Source organism: Rhinopithecus roxellana, chromosome 7 (assembly GCF_007565055.1).
Source record: "Rhinopithecus roxellana isolate Shanxi Qingling chromosome 7, ASM756505v1, whole genome shotgun sequence".
NCBI classification, from domain to species: domain Eukaryota; kingdom Metazoa; phylum Chordata; class Mammalia; order Primates; family Cercopithecidae; genus Rhinopithecus; species Rhinopithecus roxellana.
In genome coordinates this window covers 3,505,770-3,533,691 of record NC_044555.1, presented here as the reverse complement: position 1 = coordinate 3,533,691, position 27,922 = coordinate 3,505,770, and the positions used below count along the sequence as shown (strand labels likewise).

At 35.8% G+C, this 27,922-nt stretch overlaps 1 protein-coding gene across 3 annotated transcripts in view; it reads left to right on the top strand.

The window, feature by feature from the left end:
- The window catches only part of DMD (dystrophin), a 2,245,117-nt gene that overhangs the window by 681,244 nt on the left and 1,535,951 nt on the right, over positions 1 to 27,922 (top strand). For all 3 annotated transcript variants that reach the window (XM_030933724.1, XM_030933725.1, XM_030933726.1), the window contains one exon: positions 12,477 to 12,652. In XM_030933724.1, coding sequence (XP_030789584.1) covers positions 12,477 to 12,652 — 176 coding nt within the window. The remainder of the gene's footprint in view (positions 1 to 12,476; positions 12,653 to 27,922) is intronic.

Sequence of the window (27,922 nt, the reverse complement as noted above, 5' to 3'; positions counted from 1 at the left end):
CTTGTGATGCCTTCTAAGTATTTGACAGTAATTTTCCTCATGATTCCAATGTCAGTACTTATTCGAGAAGTTTTATTCCCTTATTAGTATCAAGACAATAATTAATAGTAAAATTACCAGGCTATTCTCATGAACTTTGGCACTCATTGTATGCTACATTCAGTTATGGGAAGTCCTCCACACTTCATAAGATAAAGCATTTTACATCCTTGTGATTGGTAACTCAGCTTTCTTTGTGACCACCTGATCTTTTGCCCAAGGATTCTCCCAAAGTTCAACATATAAATATTTTCTTTTGCTTAGAGATGCAAATCTTTACCAGATTTTTGTGCCTTGTGCTACCATGCCTGTGGAGTTGGTTTTTAAGCATGGCTGTCAATTATTATCTAAAGCCGTTGCTGTGATTATGCAGTACGTTTTGAACTGTAGAAGTACAATTCCTCCATCTCCATTAAAACTCATTGATCACTGCAAAGAGTTACATATATGTACAAACAACGTAATGAAAAACCTCGATCTACAGTTGTCAACCTGATTGTGTGTGTATAGTGTAATTTGACTAATTTTGCACAGATTTCAATATAGCATGTCAAGAGCCAAACATATTTAACATTGAGTAACTCTTCCTATATAGTAGTTATGACATGTCACTGTTTACAATTTCAGTATTCTGAATTTATATGTGTATGTGTATGCATACAAACACACACCACTTAAAAGGAAACCGCCATTTAAAAAAGTGTACAAGTGTAGGAGCAAGTGAGCCTAGCTGATAAGAATTGGATGAATGAACAATCAGACTTGGATTTATATCTATGCTTTGCTACTGAAAAGTTTTATCTGCCTAAACAAGGTCACTTTCATCTATAAAATAGGAATAATATTAGTACTTACTCTTAGGGTCATTGTGAGGTAATAATAGCTACTGTTCATGAAGGCTTTACAACATAACAAGGGATTATTCTAGATCTTTTGAATAAGATAATCCAAAAGACTTACTGTAATGCCTGGATCATGCAAAATGCTTCATAATTGGTACCTGTTATTGCAAGTATTAGTATTTTCAAAAAAAAATGTTATGCTAAATTAGGTAACTAATACTTTACAGCTTGAATCTTTCTAGTAAGTATCTAAATATTCAAATACTAGAATATCTCAAAAGGTAAGAAGTCAAAATCTCTTACCCCAGCATAACAAAGAACTTACGAAGGCAATAATATGTAAATAATTAAATGGACACTTAAAAGTTACAATTAAGAATATCAGTATAAAATAAAAGGAAAATTTATTAGCCTGTTCTTGCACTGCTATAAAGACACACCTGAAACTGGGTAATTTATGAAGAAAAGAGGTTTAATTGACTCGTTCTTGTTTATGGCAGTATAGTATTTCATGGTGTCTATGTACCACATTTTCTTTATCCAGTCTATCATTGATGAGCATTTAGGCTGATTCCATGTCTTTGCTATTGTGTATAGTGTTGCAGTGAACATACACATGCATGTATCTTTATAATGAAATGATTTATATTCTTTGGGTATATACCCAGTAATGGGATTGCTGGGTTAAATGGTCTTTCTGCCTCTAGGTCTTTGAAAAATGTCCACATTGTCTTCCGCAAGGGTTGAGCTAATTTACACCACCACCAACAGTATAAAAGCTTTCCCTTTTCTCTACAACCTCACCAGCATCTATTGTTTTTTGACTTCTTAATAATAGCCATTCTGACTGTTGTGAGATGGTATCTCATTGTGGTTTTGATTTGCATTTCTCTAATGATCAGTGATGTTGAGTTTTCTTTCATATGTTTTTTGGTCACATGTCTGTCTCCTTTTGAGAAATGTTTGTTCATGTCCTTGCCTGCTTTTTAATGAGATTGTTTTTTCTTGTAAATTTGTTTAATTTCCTTGTAGACTCTGGACCATGGTCAGATGGATAGATGGCAGAAATTTTCTCCCATTCTGTAAGTTGTCTGTTTACTCTGATGGTAGCTTCTTTTGCTGTGCAGAAGTTACTTAGTTTAATTAGATCCCATTTGGTCAATTTTTGCTTTTGTTGCAGTTGTTTTTGGCATTTTCCTCATGAAATCTTTGCCCATGCCTATGTCCTGAATTTTATTGCCTAGGTTGCTTTCTAGGGTTTTTATCGTTTTAGGTTTTGCATTTAAGTCTTTAATCTATCTTGAGTTAATTTTTGTATAGGTTGTAAGGAAGAGGTCCAGTTTCAGTTTTCTGCATAGGGCTATCCAGCTCTCCCAATACTATGTATTAAACAGGGATTCCTTTCCCCATTGCTTGTTTTCTCAGGTTTGTCGAAGATCAGATGGTTGTAGGTGTGTAGTGTTATTTCTGAGTTCTCTATTCTGTTCCATTGGTCTATATATCTGTTCTTGTACCAGTACCCTGCTCTTCTGGTTACTGTAGCTTTGTAGTATAGTTTGAAGTCTTAGCATTTGGGCTGAGACGATAGGGTTTTCTGGATATATAATCATGTCATCTGCATACAAAGATAATTTGACTTCCTCTCTTCCTATGTGAATACCCTTTATTTCTTTCTCTTCCCTGATTGCCCTGACCAGAACTTCCAATATTATGTTGAATAGGAATGGTGAGAGATGGCATCCTTGTCTTGTGCCAGTTTTCAGGGGGAATGCTTCTAGCTTTTGCCCATTCAGTAGGATATTGGTTGTGGGTTTATAATTTATGGCTCTTAGTATTTTGAGGTATGTTCCTTCAATACCTAGTTTATTGAGAATTTTTAACATTAAGGGATATTGAATTTTATTAAATACCTTTTTCGTGCCTATTGAGATAGTCATGTGGTTTTGGTCTTTAGTTCCGTTTGTGATGAATCACATCTATTGATTTGCCTGTGTTAAACCAACCTTGCATGCTAGGGATGAAACCAACTTAACTGTGGTAGATAAGCTTTTTGATATGCTGCTGGATTTGGTTTGCCAGTGTTGTATTGAGAATTTTTGCGTGAGTGTTCATCAGGATACTAGCCCGAAATTTCCTTTTCTTTCTTTCTTTTCTTTTTTATCTCTGCCAGCTTTTGGGATCAGGATAATGCTGACCTCATCATATAAGTTAGGGAAAAGTCCCTTCTTTTCAATTTTTTGGAATAGTTTCAGTAGAAATGGTACCAGCTCTTTGTACCACTGGTAGAATTCAGCTATGATTCTGTCTGGACCTGGGCTTTTGTTCGTTGGTAGGATATTTATTACTGCCTCAATTTCAGAGCTGATTATTGATCTGTTCAGTGATTCAGTTTCTTTATGGTTCAGTCTTGGGAGGGTATATGTGTTCAATAATTTACCCATTTCCTCTAGGTTTTATAGTTTATGTGCATAGAGGTGTTTATAGTATTCCCTGATGGTTCTTTGTATTTCTCTAGAATCATTGGTGATATTCCTCTTCTAATTTTTGTGTTTATTTGATTCTTCTCTTTTCATCTTCATTAGTCTAGCTAGAAGTCTATCTTTTTTATTTTTATTTTATTTATTTTTTTTTCAAAAAACCAGCTCCTGGATTCATTTATTTTTTTGAAGGATTTTTCATATCTTTATCTCCTTCAGTTCAGCTTTGATCTTGGTTATTTCTTACTTGTTTGCTCTTGGTTCTCTAGTTCTTTAGTTGAGATGTTAGGCTGTTTACTTGATATCTTTGTAGTTTTTTGATGTGAGCATTTAGTGCTATAAATTTCCCTCTTAACACTGCTTTAGCTGCGTCCCAGAGATTCTGATACGTTGTCTCTTTGTTCTCATTAGTTTCAAAGAACCACAGAGATGGCAGCTGGTCTTCCCCTCAGAAGCTCTTTCCCAGGGAGAGATCAGAGCTCTATCCATAGAACTCTAGGTGGAATTGCTGAAGTCCCCCACAGAGAGGTCCCACCCAGTGAGGAGGATGGATCAGGGTCCCGCTTAAAGAAGCAGACTGGCCACGATCTGGCAAGGGGTGCCACACACTTTTAAACAAATCTCATGAGAACTCTATCACAAGAACAGCAAGGGGGAAGTCCACACCCATGATTCAGTCACCTCCCATTAGGCCCTTCCTCCAACACTGAAAGTAGAATTCAACATGAGATTTGGGTGGGGACAGAGAGCCAAACCATATCAGAAAATAACAGCATCAACAAAATAAATTTAAAATTTAAAAATAGCTGAACAGTTGGTAATTGCAACTACAGTCATGTGCTGCATAACAGCATTTCAGTCAACACTGAACCACATATATGACAGTGGTCCCATAAGATTATAATACTGTATTATTTTTTACTTTTATTTTTGCTTCAGGGGTACATGTGGAGATTTGTCATATAGATAAATTGCATGTCACAGGGGTTTGGTGTCCAGATTATTTCGTCACCCAGGTAATAAGCATAGTACCCAATAAGTAGTTTTTTAATCCTCGCCCTCCTCCTACCCTCCAGCCTCACGTAGATTACAGTGTCTTTTGTCCCCTCCTTTGAGTCCGTGTGTTCTCAATGTTTGTCTCCCACTTAGAAGTAAGAAAATGTATTTGGTTTTCTGATATTGTGTTAGTTTGCTTATGGTAATGGCCTCCAGCTCCATCCATGTTGCTGAAAAGAACATGATCTCATTTTTTATGGCTGCATAGAATTCCATAGTATATATGTACCATATTTTCCTTATCCAGTCTACCACTGATGGGCATTTAGGCTGATTCCATGTGTTTGCTATTGTGAATAATGCTGCAATAAAACATACATGTGCATGTGTCTTTAGGGTTGAGGGATTTATATTCTTTTTGGTATACTCAATAATGGTGATTGCTGGGTTGAAGGGTAATTCTGGTTTATGTTCTTTGAGAAATCACCAAACTGCTTCCCACAATGGCTGAACTAATTTACATTCACATCAGCAGTGCAATAAACATTCCCTTTTCTCCACAACCTTGCCAGCATCTGTTATTTTTTGACTTTTTAATAGTAGTCATTCTGTCAAATGGTATCTTACTGTGGTTTTGATCTGCATTTCTCTAATGATTAGTGAAGTTCAGCATTTTTTTCATATGATTGTTGTCTGCATGTATGTCTTTCTGAAAAGGGTTCATGTCGTTTGCCCACTTTTTAATGATGTTGTTTGGTTTTTGCTTGTAAATTTGTTTAAATTCCTTGTAGATTCCGGATATTAGACCCTTGTCACATGCAAAGTTTGCAAAATTTTTCTCCCATTCTGCAGGTTGTCTATTTATTCTGTTGATAGCTTCTTTTGCTGTGTAGAAGATCTTTAGTTTAATTAGGTCCTATTTGTCAAGTTTTGTTTTTGTTTCAATTGCTTTTGGTGTCTTTGTTAAGAAATCTTTGCATTTTCCATGTCCAGAACGGCATTACCTAGGTTATCTTCTTGGGTTTTTATTGTTTTGGTTTTAGATTTAAGTATTTAATTCACCTAGGGTTAATTTTTGTGTATGGTGTGAGGAAGGGGTCCAATGAATAGGCAATCCTTTCCCCATTTCTTGTTTTTGTTGATTTCATTGAAGAACAGATAGTTGTACATGTGCAGCCTTATTTCTAGTCTCTCTATTCTTTTCCATTGGTTTATGTGTCTGTTTTTTGTACCAGTACCATGCTGTTTTGGTTGCTATATCCTTGTATAGTTTGAAGTCAGGCAGTGGGATGGTTCTGGCTTTTTTTTTTTCTTTTTTTCTTAGGATTACCTTGGCTATTCTGGCTCTTTTAGTAGCTCCATATGAATTCTTAAATAGTCTTTTTCTAATTCAGTGAAGAATGTTATTGGTAGTTTGTTGGGAATAGCACTGAATTTAAAAATGCTTTAGGCATTATGGCCATTCTGTCAATATTGATTTTTCCTATCCATGAGCATAGAATATTTTTCCAGTTTTTGTGTGTTATCTCTGATTTACTTGAGCAATACTTTATAATTCTCATTTTAGCAATGTTTCACCTCCTTGGTTAGCTGTATTCCTACGTATCTTATTTCTTTTTGGCAATTGTGAATGGGACCATGTTCTTCATTTGGCCTTAGCTTAAATGTTGTTGGTGTGTAGGAATACTAGTGATATTTGTACACTGATTTTGGATCCTGAAACTTTGCTGAGGTTGTGTATCAGATCAATGAGCTTTTGGACAGAGACTGTGGCCAAAGTATAGAACCATATCATCTGCAAACAGGGATAATTTGACTTCTTCTCTTCCTATTTGGATGGCTTTTATTTATTTCTCTTGCCTGATTGCTCTGGCTAGGATTTCTAGTACTAGGTTTAATGAGATTTGTAAGAGAGGGCACACTTGTCTTACGCCGGTTTACAAGTAGAATACTTCTGACTTTTGCCTATTTAGTATAATTTTGGCTGTGGACTTTTTAAAGATGGTGCTAATTATTTTGAAATACGTTCCTTCAGTGCATAGTTTGTCGAGGATTTTTAACGTGAAAGGATGTTGAATTTTATAGCATGCATTTTCTGTATCTGCTGAAATGATCATGTAGTTTTTGTTTTTTTATTTATGTGGTGAATCACATTTATTGACTTGTGTATGTTGAATCAACCTCGCAACCCTGGGATAGAAGCTCCTTGATCATGGTGGATTAGCTTTTTGGTGTGTTGCTGGATTTGGTTTGCTAGTATTTTGTTGACTATTTTTGCATCTATGTTCATTAGGGGCATTGGCCTGAAGTTTTCCTTTTTTGTTGTGTGTCTGCCAGGTTTTGGTATCAGGATGATGCTTGCCTCATAGAACAAGTTAGGAAGGAGCCACTCCTCAGTGTTTTGGAATGGTTTCAGTAGGAATAATACCAGCTTTTCCTTCTGTATCTGTTAGTATTCAGGTGTGAATCTGTCTGATCCTGGGCTTTTTCTGGTTGGTGGGCTTTTTGTTCCTAATTTAATTTCGGAACTCATTATTGGTCTGTTCAGTGATTCAATTTCTTCCTGGTTCAGACTTGGAAGGTTGTATGTTTCTAGCAATTTATCCATTTCTTCCAGGTTTTCTAGCTTTTGTGCATAGAGGTGTTCATTATGAATAGTCTCTGACGGTTTTCTCTATTTCTTTGGGGTCAGTGGTAACATCCCCCTTATTTTTTTATTGTGTTTGAGTCTTCTCTCTTTTTTTCTTTATTAGTCTAGGTAGTGGTCTATCTTTATTATGAATTCTTTCAAAGAACCAGCTCCTAGATTCATTGACCTTTTCTATGGTTTTTTGCATCTCATTTTCCTTCAGTTCAGCTCCGATTTTGGTTATTTCCTGTCTTCTAGCTTTGGGGTTAGTTTGCTCTTGTTTCTCTAGTTCCTTGTGATGTTCATTTTGTAATTAGAGATCCTTCTAACTTTTTCATATGGGTGTTTTGTGCCATAAGCTTGCCTCTTAACACTGCTTTGGATGTGTCCCAGAGATTCTGGTATGTTACATCTTTTAAATTTTTCATTCGTTTCAAATAATTTCCTGATTTCTGCCTTAGTTTTATTATTTAACCAGAGGTCATTCAGGAGCAGTTTGTTTGATTTCCATTTTAATGTATGGTTTTGAGAAATTTTCTTAACATTGATTTCTATTTTTATTGCACTGTGGTCCAAGAGTGTTGTTGGTATAATTTTGTGGGTTTTTGAAAAATTTTCTGAAGAGTTTTGTGTCCAACTCTGTATATCATATTTTTATTGTACCTTTAGAGATGTTTGGATACACAAATACTTACCATTGTGCCTACACTATTCAGTGTAGTCACATGCTGTATAGGTTTGCAGCTAGGAGTAATAAGCTGTACCACATAGGTTGGCTGTATGGTAGTCTATACTATCTAGGTTTGTGTAAGTACACTCCATGTTGTTTGTACAAGGACAAAATTGTCTAAGGATGAATTTCTCAGAATGTGTCCCAGTCGTTAAGTTATACATGACTTGTAGTAATTCCTAACAAACTGGGGACAGTGGTAGAAAAAAAGTATTTTATTTCATTGTATGTCCTTTTATATTCTTTAAATTTGCTTAGTTGTGCTTACATTTCTTGTTTTAAATGTGCATTTTTTAAACAAGTGGAAGAGAACATGGAAAGAAAGAATTTCATTGCTTGAGCATAGTTTGTTTTTTCCAGGCCTACCAAAATAACACAATCTTACTGCAAGAAGAGACACACCCTGGAGTAATATCAGGAGGCTGGCGCATGCTCTTCCGATTTTTCTCAGAATGAGAAAATGTAAATTTTAACGTTTCAATTTTTTTAACATATGTAATCTTATGAGTGACAAGGTTGACTATAGAAAAATTCTTCATATTTCCCTGAGAGTTTAGAAAGGATGGTGGTTACTACTGATATTTACCATTATAGAGCACTTATTTTTCTCAGATATTACATCATTTAATTCTCGAAACCAGGACTGGCTACATAATTTGTGGGCCTAGTGCAAACTGAAAACAAGGGCTTCCTGTTCAAAACCTAAGAATTTCAAGACAGTGGAAGCAGAGCTTGAAAACAAGCATGGAAGTCTTCTGAGCAGGGGCCCTGGGCAACTGGTAATAATAAATTACCAGCCCATGAAGCTGTCCTTGCTTGTAACATACCTGTGAAGAAATGTGTTATCCCTACTTTAAATATGAAGAAAATAATGCGCAGATTTGAGAAAAGAACCAACCAGCCCCAAATGTCACAGTATATAAACTATGGATCTGGTGTTGAATAACTGTGGAGCTTGGCTCCAAGGCCTCTACTTATAATCACTCTTAGAGGAATCAGCTCCCAAATGTAAAGACAAGTAATTCTAAACTATTTCCCATTTTTACTAGGCAAATTAACTTACGGATCAAATGAATAGTACTTTAAAAGGAAATATATTTTATTTTCATGATATCATTTGAGAGTCTTAAATAGACTCATAATCAAAATGGAGAAAGGTGACTGGGTGATAGTATAGTTAGCTAAATACAAAAAATGTTGAATATAGGTCAAAATGTAGTCTACTCTAGTTTTGACTCTGCCATATTAAACATTTTAGTGTGGGCACTAAATTATTCTTACCATGCTTACAGTTTTCCTCTTTCTAGTGCATTGAGTGACAGGAGTATAATTCCATAGATCTTGATATATAAATAGAAATGATAGATTTAAAACAACAGTTTGGCAAAACTTTAAAAATTTTTCTTTGCTTACAAAAGCAACATTTTGTGCATAATATAGTAGAAATTTGGGAACTAAAGGAATACAGAAATATACACTGTACAACAGAAATTATCTTTACTTTCTCTATCAAAAAACAATGTTTATGTCTAGCATTGTTTATTCAATACTAGAAAGCAAACATTTTCCAATGACATTGAAATATTTGAAATATAATACTCCATCCACATTCATATACCATAATTTACTTAAACTATCATCTGTGACATTAGGTTGTTTCCAAAATTGACTGTTATAAAGATCCTATAAACAAGGATAAATGTTATATCTAGCCTTCAGCATCAAATTAAATTTAAATGTTAAAATGCTAGCTGAGAGAAATCTGTTTTCATAACATTTAAAGAGAAAATTACTTGATTACTGTATGTTTGGTGTATGTAATTATTTTGTATACTAGTATTTTTCATATGGCATTTATCTTCACAATTATTTGTGTGATTATCATCTTCCTTATTTTACCATAAGGTTCCTAAACACAGCGTTTCTATTTTACTCATTTCTGAATGTCCTATAGTGAATATATATTCAACAAACATTAGACTTTTATTGAAACCTTGTGGTTCAGCTGCTGAATAACTTACACAGTTTTAGAATTCTTTGATTGACTATGGTGTCCAAAGCCAAGAAGGATTGGTTTTGGATGACGAATCAAATTAGATCTACTTCTAGCAAATAACTGGCATTATAGAGTTTGAAAATGATATTTATCAGGGTCATGATTATTAGATTTCAAATCTTTAAGACTATCAGGTAGAAATGATACTCAACTTACTCTGCTTTCCTTCAGAGTTCAAAGCAAGTTTTAACATGAGGAAGTCTTAATAAGGCAGGATTCTTCTGGTTGCTAAGAAGATCTTTCCCAATGGGGAAAGTTTGCTTCCATGCCAAGAAAGGAGTTCTTTGTTTCAGGGAGTAGTGAGTTCTGTAATAATCAGGAGGTTATGTTAAATGGCCTTCATAGTCCCTCTCCTGTCTACATTTCCTAATGATTCTAACACATAATTAAGTGTTTACAGTCAATAACTAAAAGCCATAAGGAAATTTAGTACATGACTTTTTATTCTGATTATATGAAGTAGGTTTTGAGAGCGATTATTAATTTGTTATGTGTGATGAGTTCTACCCTGTATTTACAGGGGGAATGCACAATTTTCTTATTTCTCCATCCCAAAGGAAATGAAGTAGTATTTTTCAATTACAGTGTAGTAGTGATTATTATATAGAACAATTACAGTCTCATGTCTTACTCTTTTATTAAAAATGATTCTTTTTTTTCTTATCAGGCTTAGTATATTTTTAAATGCAGCTTCACAGTATATCATGTTGTCATTTCCCTTTACCCTCCATGGGTACATGTATCCAATTTTATAAGTAGATATCAATAAGAAAATATTAATATTACAGAAATTAAGACCCAAATATTTAGTAGCACATATGCTCTATAACATTAGATATTAACTGCATAAATTAGCTTGGTATTTTCAGAATGTCTGCATTCTGGTCTGTATGTTTAAAATTAGGTCTTTTCTTAATCTGCAAAATACTGTCTTCTAGCCACCACTGTATGCAAAGAAAGTTTGCTCATAGTTAAAAAATATTCAAATAAAAAAATAAATTATATTGGGATCCTACTAAAAACCATATTTTCTTTGCAAAGAGAGTTTGCTCATGGTTAAAAAATACTCAAAAAATAAATGCTCTTGGAATCCTGCCAAAAACTACAGTTTCTTTCTGACGAGAAATCTTATTTTATCACGTAGTGGTCATTTTGTGTTGGGTGGAGTGTTTGAGTTTATATTTTAAGCCTTTTTTTTAGAGCTATGTTGCTTTCTGCTTTCATCTTGACATAACTTGTCAATAGACTACAATTAAAGTTGTTTGAGGTTCAGTGATTGATTCTAAATAGTGAATCTATGGAGATCCTAGAGAAGATAAAACCTGTGCTTGGCAAATGTAGGAACTATAACTCTTAGTATCCTTTTAACCTACCAAAATGGAAATCCTTCAGGCCCTCACACATGTAAAGATGTGTCTTCAACAAAAGGTAGCCTTTTTAAGCTATATATGTCAAAGCAATTTTTACTTACAACATCATGGAAAAGATTTTATTCCTTCACTGTTAATTGCCAATTTGGAAGCTGAAATAAGATCCTGAGGCTTTTCCCATTTCCTCACATGAAAGGAATCAGTCCTCATGTGTGAGGCAGGGAGATTACTACAAACCCTTCCTTTACCTCTTGGCAAATACAGGAAAATTGCTAAAATGAATCTTGACCCAGCTAGATCCCTGCTCCTATGATTGTAACTAAAGGCAGTTTCAATGCAGGCCTCTTGTGATTTCCTTGGAAATAGAACTTGCAAGTAAGTTGGATTACCAGAAGGGTAATGATTACCATCCCAAGAGGTAACGTTACAATCATCATAAGAGGAGCTCTGTGAGACAGAGGATAAGGAACAATTGTCTCACCATTATATGATTTGTCTGTCTCATAATGCCCGTGTATTGAGGTGATGGCTTCTCATGTCTTGGCTCACAAAATGTTTTTCCAAAGATGGATGAACCGTTGCCCCCACCCCCCCCCACCCTCTGCCAAAAGTATGAACAGGAAGTAATTGCGATTCTAAACCAAGAAGTGTCTCCAATGATGAATTTGGGAACTCAAATATTTGAACATAATCACTAATTTAAATCAAACAAGAATAGTGTGCTTTTTAGCATTTGAATAACATTCAACATAAAGATATGTATGGACTAATAGGTACTTTATGTTAATCTTTTATTGTAATTTTAAAAGTCGTTTCACTTACTTGATTAAAGAGTCGTTCATTACCAAGTTGAAATAATTTTATTTAAAAATGTATAACATAAAATAATTAATGTATATGATAACCAAAAATGCATTCTACAAACTTAATAAGTATTTAAAATGTGCCAGGCAATGGAATTGGCACTGATGTACGTTACTAAAATTTATATTAATGTAAACATTTAAAGCAGCATGTAGAATTAACTATCAGAATGAATTACACACTACATTGTTCTCCTTTGCCCCCACCCCTTATTTCCTACAGTTTGACCAATAAATTGAAGGGGCACTCAATTTACTTGCGATGTTGAGATTACTTTCCTTTGCTATTTTAGTCAAGCTAACTTAAGTCAGATAAAACAATTTTATTTGGCTTCAATATGGTGCTATTTTGATCTGAAGGTCAATCTACCAACAAGCAAGAACAGTTTCTCATTATTTTCCTTTCCCACTCCAAGCAGTCTTTACTGAAGTCTTTCGAGCAATGTCTGACCTCTGTTTCTATACTTCTCACAGATTTCACAGGCTGTCACCACCACTCAGCCATCACTAACACAGACAACTGTAATGGAAACAGTAACTATGGTGACCACAAGGGAACAAATCCTGGTAAAGCATGCTCAAGAGGAACTTCCACCACCACCTCCCCAAAAGAAGAGGCAGATTACTGTGGATTCCGAAATTAGGAAAAGGTGAGAGCATCTTAAGCTTTTATCTGCAAATGAAGTGGAGAAAACTCAATTACAGCAGTTTTGTTGGCGGTGTTTTCACCTCAGCAATATTTCCAGAAGCCTCGGGTACCTATAATGTCAGTTAATGTAGTGAGAAAAATTATGAAGTACACTTTAAAATTTTCCCAAGAAATCACTATCGCAATATAAACTAAATGCTTAATGGAAATGGTGTTTTCCAGAATGAAAGTAAAAACAATAGGTGATAAACTACTGTGGTAGCATTTTAATCCTAAAAGTTTCTTCTTTTTTTTTTTTTTTTTTTTTCTTATAAAGGGCCTGCTTGTTGAGTCCCTAGTTTTGCATTAAATGTCTTTTTTTTTCTAGTAACAGAAAGTGCATTTTCATCAAGAAGTGCACCTATAATAGATGAGATCCACCCTGCTAGTTTACGAGAACATGATGTCTCAATCTGCGCATCCTAAATCAGGAGTAATTACAGAACAGATTTCCTGTTCTTTGATATTTTTAAAGTCTTATCTTGAAGGTGTTAGAATTTTTAACAGATCTTTTTGTGAATATTCAAAATTATGCATTTTAGATAAATTAGGTATTATGTAAATCAGTGGATCTATTAAAATGATGGCAATAAAATTTTATGAGTGCAAAGCTAGCATAAAAATTATTTTTAAAGGTACAGGTTCCCTTTCATTCCAGTTATTGTAATTCTAAGATTAAGAAAGAACATTAAAATCTACCGTATGTTTCTAAGCAGCATATGTTTAGAAACTCATGGAACACTTGACATTAGAATTTGTGTATGCCAGGGTAGAGAAGTATGAAAAGAACACACATCTAAAAATACCATGTCAGATGTTCTAAGAAAAAAATAAATCTAGAAAAGTTATTCAAATATATTATTTGGGACTTTCAGTACTTCCCTATTAACTAATGACTTATGACCTACTTTGATAATTCCAAAGTAAATCACTGGGCCTTTTCTCCCTGGTTGTGTCAGCTTGGCTAAGCAAATCTGCTAGTCCAGGGGTCAGCAAACTAAGGCCTGCTAACCAAATCTAGCATGCTGCCAGTTTTGTATGGCTCATCAGTCAAGACGTGTTTTTACATTTTCAAATGGTTGAAAATAAAAGAAAAACAATTTTTTATGATATGTCAAAATTACGTAAAATTCAAATTTCGGTGTTATGAATAATGTTTTAGTGGAACACAGTCATACCGATTTATTTATCATTTACGATTACTTTCACATTACAAAGGCAGAGTGTGAATAGTTGTAACAAAAACTGTGTAGTCCACAAAGCCTAAAATATTATCTATCCTGTCACAGAAAAAGTTTGTTGACCCTTGCTCCAGTCAAATGGCTCTCAAACTCTATGAATATTAGCATTCTTTCTGGGGCAACAACTTTCAGAAACTTCCAAGCCCTCTACTCTTGGTGGTAATAGAAAGTCTAACAAAAATTGATGGAGTAAAAAAGTATAATGGCACACATCCGTGAAGCTTTTGATGAATTTTCTTTTTATTATTCCTAGTAAGATGTACGTTAACTTGTTTGTTGTCACATTAAACATGTGTTATGCACAATGCTTAGTGGACATATGGATTTATGGATACTTTGCAACATTCCAACAACCCTCCAACAGTTCTCCAAACAGAGTAATAGGCACACCTAGTTGCCTAACCCTCTTAATGTACTTCTTGCCTAATACAGAAATTAACAAAGCAAGCGGATTCGTGTCAATCTCTGTCTTCAAAAGCTTATTATTGGCTTCTGTTTGGAGAATGGACTGTGTTGGGGAAAAAACAAGTTTGTTCTGACATCTTTTTGTTTTCAGGAAAGAGTGACTGGTGGTGAAATATCTTGTCTCCAACATTTGTTTGTATCATAAGTTTTCAGCAATTTTTGTAATTGCCTAAATGAGAAGTCCCATTGGGCATATAAAGAAAGATTCTTCAAATAAAAGCTAACATTAATTGAGGATTTATTATGTGCTCAGTAGTAGATTCAGTGCTTTATTGGGAATGTGTGTATTTTTCCCAATAACCTCCCAAAATAGGTATGGCTATTATTACTTTATAAAATTATACACAGCTACAGAGTGCCTGAGCCAGGATTTGAACTGAGATAGCTACAAAACCTGGACTGTGTAGTGAAATGTCTTTTTCATGGATATATGAGTAAGGTATTCCTATTGATTTACCTGGAGCTGTCCCAGATTACACCTGTCATCCCAGCATAATTATATATAGCATCAACTTTCACTCTCAAGTATGTCCTGATTTGGACAGCAAAATTATCTGACCACGCTATACGAGACACTTGATTGATAAATTTAGACTGAATGAAGATAGAAAAAAGGCAAACATTTAGGAACAAATTCATTAATTGATATTGTCTACAGGGTGGAATCTTGTTAAAATACTGTAATGATTAAAGAGACGTCATGCAAATATAACCATAAGCTTTATATTAGCTAGTGCCTCGTTTTTGTATCATGCGAAGCCCACTAATATTTCACTGAATATTGAGGTCTTGACCATCTGTTGAATATTGTTTTATTTAAATCATGTCCTCTTCCAGCTTCTGTGACACACTACCAGTTGTCACCCACAACTCTTTGCCTGACTTGTTTTATTCCTTCTGCCTAATTCCTATGGGAGTATCACGTAAATCCATCTCTTTGCCTTTCTGACTTCTTTTGTTTGTTTGTTTGTTTTTGCTTTGCTTTGTTTTGTTTTTTGAGACAATGTCTTGCTCTGTCACCCAGGCTGGAGTGCAGTGGCGCAATCTCAGCTCACTGCAACCTCCACCTCCTGGGTTCAAGCAATTCTCTGCCTCAGCCTCCCGAGTAGCTGGAATTACAGGCATCTGCCACCACGCCCTGCTAATTTTTTTGTAGAGACAGGGTTTCACCATTGTGGCCAGGCTGGTCTTGAGCTCCTGACCTCGTGATCCACCCACCTCAGCCTCCCAAAGTGCTGGGATTTCAGGCGTGAGCTACCGTGTGCCTGGCCTTTTGACTTCTTTATCTGAATTGTCTCCTCTCATTGATTCCAGCCTGGCTGTAAGTGACTGAATCCCAAATTATGTAGCTCCAGATGTGACACTCTCCCTCAAATTAAAGCTTTGTATCTCTAAAGCTATTTCCACTTGTGCATCCAGCCACTGCCTCAATGTTCATTTTTATCAAATGCAAACATTTGTTCCTTCCAATTAACCATACCTACTTACACATTGCACACATATTTTAGTTATTATAATTCATTGCCTGTGTGTCTAGAAGAGTATCAAATATTGAAAAAATCATGGGTTTTGGTATCAGAATTACTCAGGTTTGAATGCTGCCTGTTTTTTTTTTTGTTTTTGTTTTTGTTTCTGTTTTTGTTTTTCCCAACTTTTAGGTTCAAGGGGTAAATGTACAGGTTTGTTACATGGGCAAATTGTGTGTTGTGGTTGTTTGGTGTAGAGGTAATTTTGTCTCTCAGGTAATCAGCACAATATCTGATAGGTCGTTTTTCCATCCTCATCTGCCTGCCACCTTCCACCCTCAAATAGACCCCAGTGTCTATTGTTCCCGTCTTTGTGTCCATGTGTACTCAATGTTTAGCTCCCACTTAGAGGTGAGAACCTGTGGTATTTGTGAAACCTGCCCATTTTAATTACTAGCTTATGAGTGCAGGCAAATTACTTGTTATCTGTGCCTCAGATTCCAGTATTCTCACTTTATAAAACACCAGTCATGAGGATTAAATGAGAAGCATTTAATACATTGCCTTAAGGTGGTAAACATTCAATAAATGCAATGGTTATAATTCTTGTTTGGTGGTGGAGACCATAGAGACGATGAAGATGGAGGAAGATTGTGATGGGTAGGAGGGATAGAAGTGATGGTGGGAGAGGTAAAGATAGTCGAGGTGGTGATGATGGTGGTGGAGGTAGTGATGGAGATGGTAGTCATATATTATTGACAGGGAAAAATTCCATAGTAAACGTTATCTCAAACCTAACAAATATAAAATTACCTTCCTGTTTTCCTCTTCGAAACAGAATTTACCACCTGACATCTGCAGTTCTGTGAATCTTCTACTTTCTTCTCCTTATCTATTATAATTAGAATGTAAGGGCAAGTGCCATCATTTCAGTCATTTCATGATCATTCGCATTGCCAAGTCCATAACCTGAGCCATATACCTCACTGTGGAGAGAACTGCCCTCCTTTCTAATTGATCGACCTAAAATGAGTATATCTAAAATGATACTTTTTGCTGTCTCTCCAGTCCTGCAAATTTCCAAACCTCTAGATGGCTCCAAAACAAAACTCAAGTACTTCCTATGGCATTAAGCATTATTCTCATTCTCCACTAATTCTATGTCTACCTTCCCAATAATAATTATTCCACTTCAGCCGGTAAATTACATTCATTTGGTTGTGTGCCTTCATGCCACTCATATAAAATTTCTCATTGCCAGTCACAACAAAGAAAGCCTATTATTACACTTCTTTATATTTTATTTAGATTTCACTGTAGTAAATACTGTGGATACAATAAATAACCAATAAATGTTTGTTGAGAGAGTGAATGGTATATAATTCAAATAATTGTAGTAACTAAGATTTGACATTCCAATATCATTGAAAAATTCTACCTAGCTGTTCCTGGAATTTTTCTTGATAATAAACATGTGACCATTCTAATGATCTTTAATAATTCCAATTTTACCCATAGGGTATCCTTATTTACTCAAAACAATTAAGGGATTTAAAATTCAGCTTTCTACCACAACAGTTTCTTAACAATCTAAGGTACATTTAGTTGATTCCTAAATAATTACACAGTTTCTACATATGTTGTATTTATTGCATACATTTTTCTCTTTACACTGAGATTTGCAAAAGTGATGACCTTGGGTCACAACACAATTATTTCTAATAGCAGATTATTCCTGCAATTCAGTGCTATTACTTTACATGTAGGTAATTATCAGAGTGTGGAACTCAGCCTAGGTTAAAACTAGATCTATTATCTAGTTAATTGATATTTATCCAGGTGATTATATCCTAATCATGTAGCAGTTATTTTAAGGGATTTTTCAAAAAAGCTTTAATTTATACTTTTGTAGCAACCAGGCAAAAGGAATGGCAAATTGTTTCTAAGTAAATGCCATTTCAATAAGAATAATTTCCCCCAAGTAAAGTGTTCATAAATGAATATTTTTGTCCTCAAGGACAGTGTAGAGGCATTTTGAAATGCCTCAATTCACCTGGTCTCTGTTTTTTTCTTCCATGGTAAGCAGACAGAATGTAAGCTTACTTTCTCTGGCTATTTCCTGCATCCTAACTAAATAGAAGGATAAATTGGCTGATCAACATACCTGAATTAGTATTATATATTCTACTTTTTAATTTGTTTCTGTTTTTTGTTTGATTTTCTTTTTATGGCTGCTGTCCAGATGAAGTTAAATTGTGTCACATCTCTGGAAAAAAAAATAGATAACTGTTACATACCTCTCTCCAGTTTTATGAAATTCATGCCTAAAACATTTTTGTTTTAGATATTGATTATAACTTCGGTTTCTAAATTAAAATCTGAAAATTGTATGGTAAAATATACCAATTTATCTGAAGGACCTAATTAGATGATTAATGTATCTGTGAACTTTTTTTTATGTTCTATATGATAAATTGATCCTAAAATATCTGGGATGTTCAAGTCAGTAATGACACTTTTGCCCATTGGCACAGCCCATAGAAACAAAACATTTTAGATGATTTGCTTCTTTTTTTCCTAAGGAGACTAGACTTGGGCATGGTTACAGGTTAATTGAGGCCCAGAAAGGTTAAATAACTTGCTTTCAGTTGCAAAATAAGGACTAGTGCTGAGTCTCCTAAATCCATTCTAGTGTTATCGTTGCAATGCCATGTTTCTTGTTATGTATTAAAGTAAAATGACCTTGGTCATAAATTCAGATTTCACTTTAGACACTATTTTTGGTTAAAAAAAAAAAAAAGAAATAGAAACCTTGCATACCATCTTCAGATCCTCAAAAAGATAACCATCTATTAAATGTTCTTGAGATTATGTTGTCTTGTGCATCAAGAATAAATCAATAACAGTGTTTTGAAGAATATAGTAATGTGAATTCTAGAGAATGCTGTGGGATCAGAGAATACTTCGAACAGTAATATTCAAACTACAGTGCATGAAACAGCATCATCACCTGGAAGCTTCTTTGAAATGCAGATTTGGAGGGCCCTTCCCAAACCTGCTGGATCAGAAACTCTGCTGGTGGGCCCAAAAATATTTTACCAGCACTCTAGGTGATACTGACATACCATAAAATTTGAGAACCCTCTCACTTGCATGACAACAGTGGTTCTCATACTTCAGCATGCATCGGAGTCACCAGAGTTTCTGATTCTAATAGGCATAGAGTGGTTCCGAAGAATGTTAATTTCTAACAAGGTCCCAGGTGATCCTGCTGCGACTGATTTAGGGCCCACACTTTGGAAATCAGTTCACTGGAGTGTCTTCTCGGTTACAGTCTGACCCCTGATTCTCTTTCCTTATGTCAGCCCCATAAAGGGGCTTTCAGGCACGTCCATGTGAAGAGACCACCAAACAGGCTTTGTGTGAGCAACAAGGCTGTTTATTTCACCCGGGTACAGGCAGGCTGAGTCTGAAAAGAGAGTCATCGAAGGGAGATGGGGTGGGGCTGTCTTACAGGATTTGGGTGGGTAGTGGAAAAGAGAAAAGTAGGGTTTTTCTCTTATGGGCAGGGGCGGGGGTCACAAGGTGCTCAGTGGGGGAGCTTCTGAACCAGGAGAAGGAATTTCACAAGGTTAATCGCTCAGTTAAGGCAGGAACCGGCCATTTTCACTTCTTTTGTGATTCTTCACTTGTTTCAGGCCATCTGGACATACACGTGCAGGTCACAGGGGATACGATGGCTTAGCTTGGGCTCAGAGGCCTGACAAGGGCCATCTATTACTGGGTAGGTTAAGGGATGCTACTGTCGCATCTTGTGACACCTTACTGCTTTATGATGAAATGATCTATTCATATGCTTGTTTCATCCACTAGAATTAAAGCTTCCCTGGGCGAGGATCCATTTCTTGTTCATTACCTGTGTGGTCTTCTGTGTAGTAGATGCTTAATTCAAGCTGTGAATAGAAATGTACTGTAATGAGAACTGGTCCTATGAGATACTATATGTATCTCTGGATGTCTGGCTACAGCAGCTATGTGAAAATGTATTCTTCCAGAATGCAAGGCATAAAAGAATATCAACAGGGAAGAAGGCAGGATCACATTCGCAGAGCTGTGACATATAGTTTTGTTTGTTCTTTGGGTGAAGAAAATGGTACTCACACTTATTCATCTAAAAGGAGAAGCATAGTTGAGTGCAAATAAAAGTCAGTTTTTAATCAGAAGACCTGAACTATCTCTATTCCCTTACGTACTCCTGATTCTTTTCTTTACCCTCTCGTACTCTACATCAAGCACTGAAACTGCTCTCAGCAAGGTCGCCAGAGAGCTCCTTAATTGCCAGCTCCAAAGGTCACTCTTCAGTTCTTTTTTCCTTTTTGACCTTTGTCTTGTGCTTGACAGAGATGATTAGTGCCTTCTTGAAATTTTTTTCTCCTGCAGTTTCTGGGACATTGTTCTCTCCTGCTTTCTTTCTCTTGCTTTCAGACTGTATCTTCCCAGTCTTCTGTTCCTGCCCTTTAATGTCGGTCTCCATAAGACTCAAATTGTGATTTTATTTTCTTACGATGCTTTATGTTTTGGGGAAATATCATTTATAATCTTTATCATTCACCTATATTTTTGATTCACAAATTGATATTTCTAACTCCCTGTCTCCTGATGCTCATACTTGTATAATTCAAACGCTTATAGGCTATGTATTCCTGGATTTCTGACTGGAATCTCAAATGTAGTTTTGCAGTTTAGATCCTACAACTCTAGAGAGGGTCATTCCCATCATAGTCTCTAAGAATGGCACATCCTGAACTTGTGCAGTGAACAACCTGTGCAGCCATTTACAGTGGTCATGATATCTGCCACATCACCAAATCCCTCCAAATATACCTGCTACATTCTCTGTAGTTTGTTATTTTTACCTACATCCTTGTGGCCTTCAGCCTAGTTAAAACTGAAATTTTTCTATATGAAATTTTTAACTGATTTCTCTGCCTCTGGTCTCACCTCTCTTATCCATGCTCTTCACAGCCTCCTGAGGGATATCTTAAAATGCAGTTTTAATTAGATCATTCCCCTGCCCATAAATCTTGAAATGCATGGCATAGAAATTCTTTTGTGATCTTTAGCTCCCTACCTCTCCAGCTTCACTCCCTTCTCCTCTGCTCCTTTTTTTAAAAAAAATTATACCAGTGCTACTCAAAATAACTTGCAAACTTTTCATTACCAGTCCACAACTGAGATAAGAAACTTGAGCCAGAATATAAATCAATGTACTCCTTCCTTTGTCAAGAGAGTTTGGCAATTAAAAGCAAAATACGATGAAATCGTTTGTTTAGTGACTCAGTTGATTTATACTCTGGTGAAAACTCTTTTCTTCTTACAGACTAATAGCAAACAGTTCACTGTCTGCTACAGACTGTATTTTGATCCACACTGCCCTGTGCTTTAGCTTAAATTAACTACTCTTTTATCTCCAAATGCTCTGTTTTCTTAAGCTTCTGTTTCTTTGTACCTATTGTTTTCTCTACCTAAGATTCTCTTTAGATACCTTTCTTTTTCCCATCCCCACATTACCTGCCGCCCTGCTACTGACCACCTTGTCTTTCTGTTCTCAGCCATTTTTTTTTGTTTTGTTTTGTTTTTGAGACAAGAGTCTCACTCTGCTGCCAGGCTGGAGTGCAGTGGTGCGATCTCAGCTCACTGCATCCTCTGCCTCGTGAGTTCAAGCGATTGTCCTGCCTCAGCCTCCCAAGTAGCTGGCACTACAGGCACACGCCACCACGCCCAGCTAATTTTTGTATTTTTAGTAGAGACGGGGTTTCACCGTGTTGGCCAGGATGGGCTCGATCTCTTGACCTCGTGATCCGCCTGTCGTGGCCTCCCAAAGTACTGGGATTGGAGGCATGAGCCATGGTGCCCAGCCAGTTCTCAGCCTTTTTAGCACTTCCATTAAAACACTTGCCAAATTGTATTGTAATGACTTTGTTTTTGCATGCCTGTATCTCCAGTAAACTCCTTGAGGGAAGAAATGATTTCTTGTCACCTCTAGACCTACAGTGCCTAAACCAGAAGTCAGCGCATAGTAGGTATTGAATAAATATTTATTGGATGTTGACAAGTGATCTTCCAGGTTTTGTGCAAGTCTTGTCAGAAAAACAAAATCACTGTAAGTGATTTAAAGAGAGGAAACCTAATACAAAGAATTGGCTAAGCAGGTAGTAGAAAACTGAGACGCAGCACAGGGGATGGAGAGGCAACTCAAAGCACTAGCAACATAAGGAAGCTGCTCATGTGCCTAGAGCTGGAGAAACAATACAGGAAAAGTGATATTACCAGAGCTCAGAAGCTGGGGCTTTCTAACAGAGATTAAACTAAAGTTAGAAATGCCAGGCAGAAAATTGGATTGTTGAAGAGGGAGCTAGCTATCCAGAGAAAACTGAAGCCACAGTAGAGATACAGCTGCTCTAGAAATGCCACCCAATGTAGTTGGAGAAGAAAAAAGACCTTGGCTTTTCTCTTCCTCCCACCTTCCAATATTCTTCCATTGCTTCCAAATGAACAATTAGGAGGGCAAGTAGTGTTGGGAAATGTATATCCCTCTGATACAGAAAGGACAGAAGAAAAGTGGAGAATAGATCTGAGAGCAGATGGACATATTACTGCACAGATGGGTTCTGGCCTTGCATCTTCTACTCATAAACTATGTGACTTAATCAAGTCACCTCATCTCCCCAAGAATCTATTTCTTCACCCCTGAAATGGAATTTATACGGCCTTCCTTGTTTGCCCTCACACTGTGGAAATTATTTTACACGTGTTTGTCTTGAAGAATGTTTACATTTAAAAAAAATACCTTCTTTCCCCAGGAGAAAGATGAGTTTCTGATTATTAACTCAGAAATGGTGTCTTCCCATTACCACATTTATGCGATAATAGAAAATATTATCCTTATTCTGACATCTTCTGAGAATATTCTTAGTAAAGTCTTCCCTGTTGAGAAACCTGTATCTTTACAAATGAACACATACCATGCTACCACAGAGATACAAAAATGGTGCCAGGCTGGGATGGCCTGAATTCTGTCCTCCCTAAATTCTTATATTGAAGCCCTAATCTCCAATGTGATGGAATTTGGAAATGGAGACTTTGGAAGATAATTTGATTTAGATGAGGTCATGAAGATAGGGCTCTCTTGAGACGATTAGGACTCTTCTAAGTAGACACATCAAAGAGCTTGCTGGCTCTTTCTCCCCACCTTGGGAGGACACAGCAAGAAAGAGATTGTATTAGGCTGTTCTTGCACTGCTATAAATAAGTACCTGAGACCGGGTAACTTATAAGAAAATTGATTTAATTGGCTCACAGTTCTGCAAGCTGTAGAGGAAGCATGGTGGCATCTGCTTCTGGGGAGGCCTCAGGAAGTTTCCAATCATGATGGAAGGCAAAGGGGGAACAGGCACATCACATGGAAGAGTGGAAGAAGGAGAGAGAGACAGTACAGGGGGAGGTGGCACACATTTGTAGATGACCAGATCTCAGGAGAACTCACTATCACAAAGACAGCACTAAGCCATGAGGGATCCGCCCCCATGATCCAAGCACCTCCCACCAGGCCCCATCTCCAGCACTGGAGTTTACAATTCATAAGATTTGGAAAGGGACAAATATCCTAACTATACCAGAGGCTGTCTACAAGCCAGGAAGAAGGCTGTCACCAAGAACCGACCCTGCTGGCACCTTAATTTTGGAACTGTAGCCTATAGAACTGTGAGAAATAAGTGACTGTTGGTTAAGCCACCTAGTCTGGTATTTTCTTATGGCAGTGCAAGCTGACTAAACACTGGTTTTGTAAAGCAATGAGTATTACTTCTGTTTTGACTAAAGTTCATGGAGATGCTTACTAGCAGAGTAGATGGGTTGAAACAGGTCATGATGCTGGCAATGGGGCATTAAGTACACGTCAGATTGAAATGGCTTTCCACATTGCACTAGATCCTTCCTCAACCCAGGTTGGAAGTTATTTAAACTTGAAAGACCCACAAGCATATTGAATTATCTTAAACTCAAGGACCTTTCACACTGAGAGTGCTTAAAGTTTAAATTGCCTCCCACAGGGTCCAAGTCATCATCCAATGCATGAAGGGTTTCTTTGAACACTTCTATAGTCATTATGAGTCCATATCATTTCAAGAAAGAAGGGACAGCAACATTAGTTTTCATGCTAATTTTCCTGTTCACTCAACTAATATCTAATGGATTGCTAGGATTTGTAAAACCCTCCAGTTATTTTAACTGTAAACCTAACCTTTCCCTCAGGAAGCTTGCACCCAGCATAAACTGTCATGAAGGAGTACTAATACAATGTTAGAAAAGTTGTAAGGAAGAAAAGTTCACTTCCTGCTTGAGAGTTAGGCGTGGAAGGCTCATGGGAAAATTAGCATCTGACTGGACAATTAAGGAGTAGGGAAGCACTGGGCTCAAGATGAGGGAAAGTGACAGTTCAATGCAGGGGAAAGTCTGTATACAAAAAAATCTTAAATGGGATTATTAAGTATTCTTGTTTGCCTCCAGCAGAAGTATGAAGTAAAGGAAGTTTAGAAGTAAGGAATGAGGTTGAAAAGGTAGATTGGGTTCATAATAACTAAAGGTTTTCAATAAAAGATTAAGGAATGTGGACTTTAACCTTCTGGTCATGGAGAACCATTGCATATTTTTGAGAGGGACAAATATGATTTGGCTACTGTGAACCGTATCATTTTGATCTCACTTGAGAGCTGGGAGAAAATGGCCATCTTACCTTGGTTTCATACACTGGGAAGGGGGTCTGAAAATTTTTCTTTAAAGGTTCAGACAGTAAATATTTTAGGTTTTGTGTATCACAAAATTTATTTTACAACTACTCAACTCTGCTGCTGTAGCTAGAAAGCAGCCGTAAATAATGTATAAATGAATGAGCATGACTGCGTTCCAGTAAAATTTTATTTACCAAATTAGATGGCAGACCATATTCATCCCATAGAACATACTTTGGGGATTCCTGCACTAACGGGTAAAATGAGACTATTTTGCTGTTGATTTTTGTTTATATGTTTCATTGTCTTTGTTATAGCTGTGTTTGCAGTTTTTATTCTTGTTATTCCAGTTGCGGCATTTACTTTATCAGTCATTAACAAGACACTAAAACAAATATGACCACTCTCACACGTGAGAAAGTGAGAAATGGCATAGAGATAGCTTGAAGCCAGTTAAAAAAGGATCATGGAAGATAATAACAATAGCTAATATGTATATGGCTTCTACCAAATATTTGCTACATATTAATGTATTTCACACTTAAAATAGCATTACGAAGTAAGTTTTATTATTGTCACTCTTTGCCAATGATAACAATGTGCCACAGAAATTTCAAGTGACTTGCTCATGGTCACATAGTTTACAAAAAGCAGCACAGCTAGGATTTGAACCCAGACAGCCTAGCTCAGGACGCGGCCTTCGGAAACTCCTCGCCTTGCTGTCTTTTAATAAGTTAAATAAGTTAAAGGTGATTTTATCAAATTATTTAGCTGAAATAAAATGCTTGACTGGGACTTCTTAAGAATTTGCCAAAGCCTATGGACACTGTGCACTTACTCTAGATTGTCTGTTCTACATTCTGAAGTATCGTTGACTGACTCTAGTATTCTGTGGGAACGTTTGATTATCTTTAAATACAGAGACCTTTTTCACTCAAAAGATTTCTTTAAAATTTAGATGTCTTTTTCAGCATCAAAAATAAGTGGAATTTCCATGTAATTGAACTTTTTTTTCCCAAGTGCAAGACTTCTGGAGCTCACCATGGTCTTAACTACATTATATAATAAGCAGTAACTTTTTTCATCTATGCTTAATGTTTTCTCTGATGTGGGAAAATGTATCATCAGATTAGAAAGTTGAGGATTTTAGGAAATTAAGGGAAATTCCAAGGTAATAATAAATTGGGAAATAAATTATTTTATATTGCCATTAGGGTACAAAGTATACAACTAAGAATCATAGTTTAGACTAATGAGAATTTTCAGAATTAATATCCAATCAAATTCTGGTATAATCCAAGATAGCATAGTCAAAACCACTAAATTACTGTACTGTGTAGCAATGAACAGTAATTCTATGTTGACTTATCCTTATTTTTTTTTTAAGATGGGTTTCTCTTTGATTTGGAACAAAAGAAAAATGTAGTGCGGTAGAAATCTTTGGATTCGGACAGACCTGTTCTTGAGTCTTGACTCAATGCTTCACTGTGTATTGAAACTAAGTGAAGATCTTCAACTTGTCTATTCTTGATCAATCTACAAAAATAAAAACTATAATGAATAACATACAAGGTTTCTTGAGAGATTAAGTTTTCTTTTTGAAAACCTGTGACCTGATTAAGATGCTTAAAATGATATTTGTCTCTTTACTTTAAATTTGAATGGAAGTTTGGCATTTTAAAAAACTTCAGGTGATATAGAAGTATAATTTTAAGCTGCTTTATAGAACACGAGTGTCCATATATTAAACATTCAAAAATTAGTTAAAATTAATGAACTTGGCAGAGAAAACTACTGGGTACATAATCCAGAAAATTTTACTAAATTATTGGAACTAAGCACGACTCTCCAAACTGTGGACATATTTTCTCAAGGGATTCTATGTATTATGGCTTCAAGATACTTTTGTGTGTGCCTCAAAATGGCTGAAGGCATTTTAACTGTGCATCTGAGAGTGTCTTACTAACATATTTTTTGTACACCATTTTATCTATATCTTTGGACATTTTACGTTTCTGTGTAAGTAAAACTTCCATGAAAAATCCTTTCGTTACCATATTATCGTTATGTAGATAAGAAAATGAAAGAGAAGCCAAATTGAAGCTGTGAAAGGGAATGTGCGCCCTCTAGTGACCCACATTTATTTCTCCCAAGGACATATGCAGCTTTTCGATTTCATCATTTTAAATAAACTTTACATTTGATTTTAAAATATATGACTCAGGATTTTCAACTTGAGTATGTTATATTGTATGATCATAGATTTATTACTATGACAAGATTTCATCTATCATTTAAGAGAAAAATTCTATTAACCTGTATTAAGGTGATTTTCTTGCACAGAAGTGTGTTTCAAAGGGACTTTCAATTTATTGAAAATGAAAAATAGGCTTTAGGCATCTGTGGCTTAGCAGCATTTTATTTCCCACCCTCTGGGTCATGCAATTTTTGCCCACATGTTTTCACACTCCTTGGCTTTATAACTAATTCCTCTGATATAGCAGTATCTGACATTTTAGAATTTGTGGGGGTTTCTTACCTTTTAATTTTTAAGGTTGTTTCTCTGAAAGATACATAAACAAAACTTATAAATATGACATCTGTTCAACCATGTCATACTTTAGAAATAAATATTACCAATGAATTTTGAAATGATTAAGATTTAATACCACATTAAGGTAGGAAGATTATTTTAACATCATTTCTACCTACCAGATGTCAAAATATTGTAGGTAAGTTTTACTTGGGGCAGAGAAGCGATATTTTACAGCAGTTTCATTCTCTTCAGTGCAATCAACGATTCTAGGGGTGCGAAGACAAATATCAATACCAAATAACTCAGATATTTTTGGCATTAATAGCTTAAAATATTAAATCATTGAATTTGTATGCAAGGGCATGTATTTTAAATAGCAGAATTTTTAAACATATTAAGTACATAATTTGGTATGCCATAATGGATAGTAAAGAAGATGTACAATTTTAAGGACAATATTTTGTGTTTGGACTAGAATTCAGCTTTTGAGGCACATGTTAAATAGGCATATTTTAGGACAAGGTAAAAGCTACAGAAATTGATTTTTTAGTATCTTTTAAAGATGCATTTCAGTGCAATCTGAAATCATTAAATTTTACTGTACTGAAACATATTATTTTATGAGTGATGTGCTTAAAATTACACATATAAAACTAGGAATACATTTGAGACCATGCAAATATAAGGAAAAATAGGTTTTTGATAAGATTGTTAATACAGCAGTTTCTACTACCT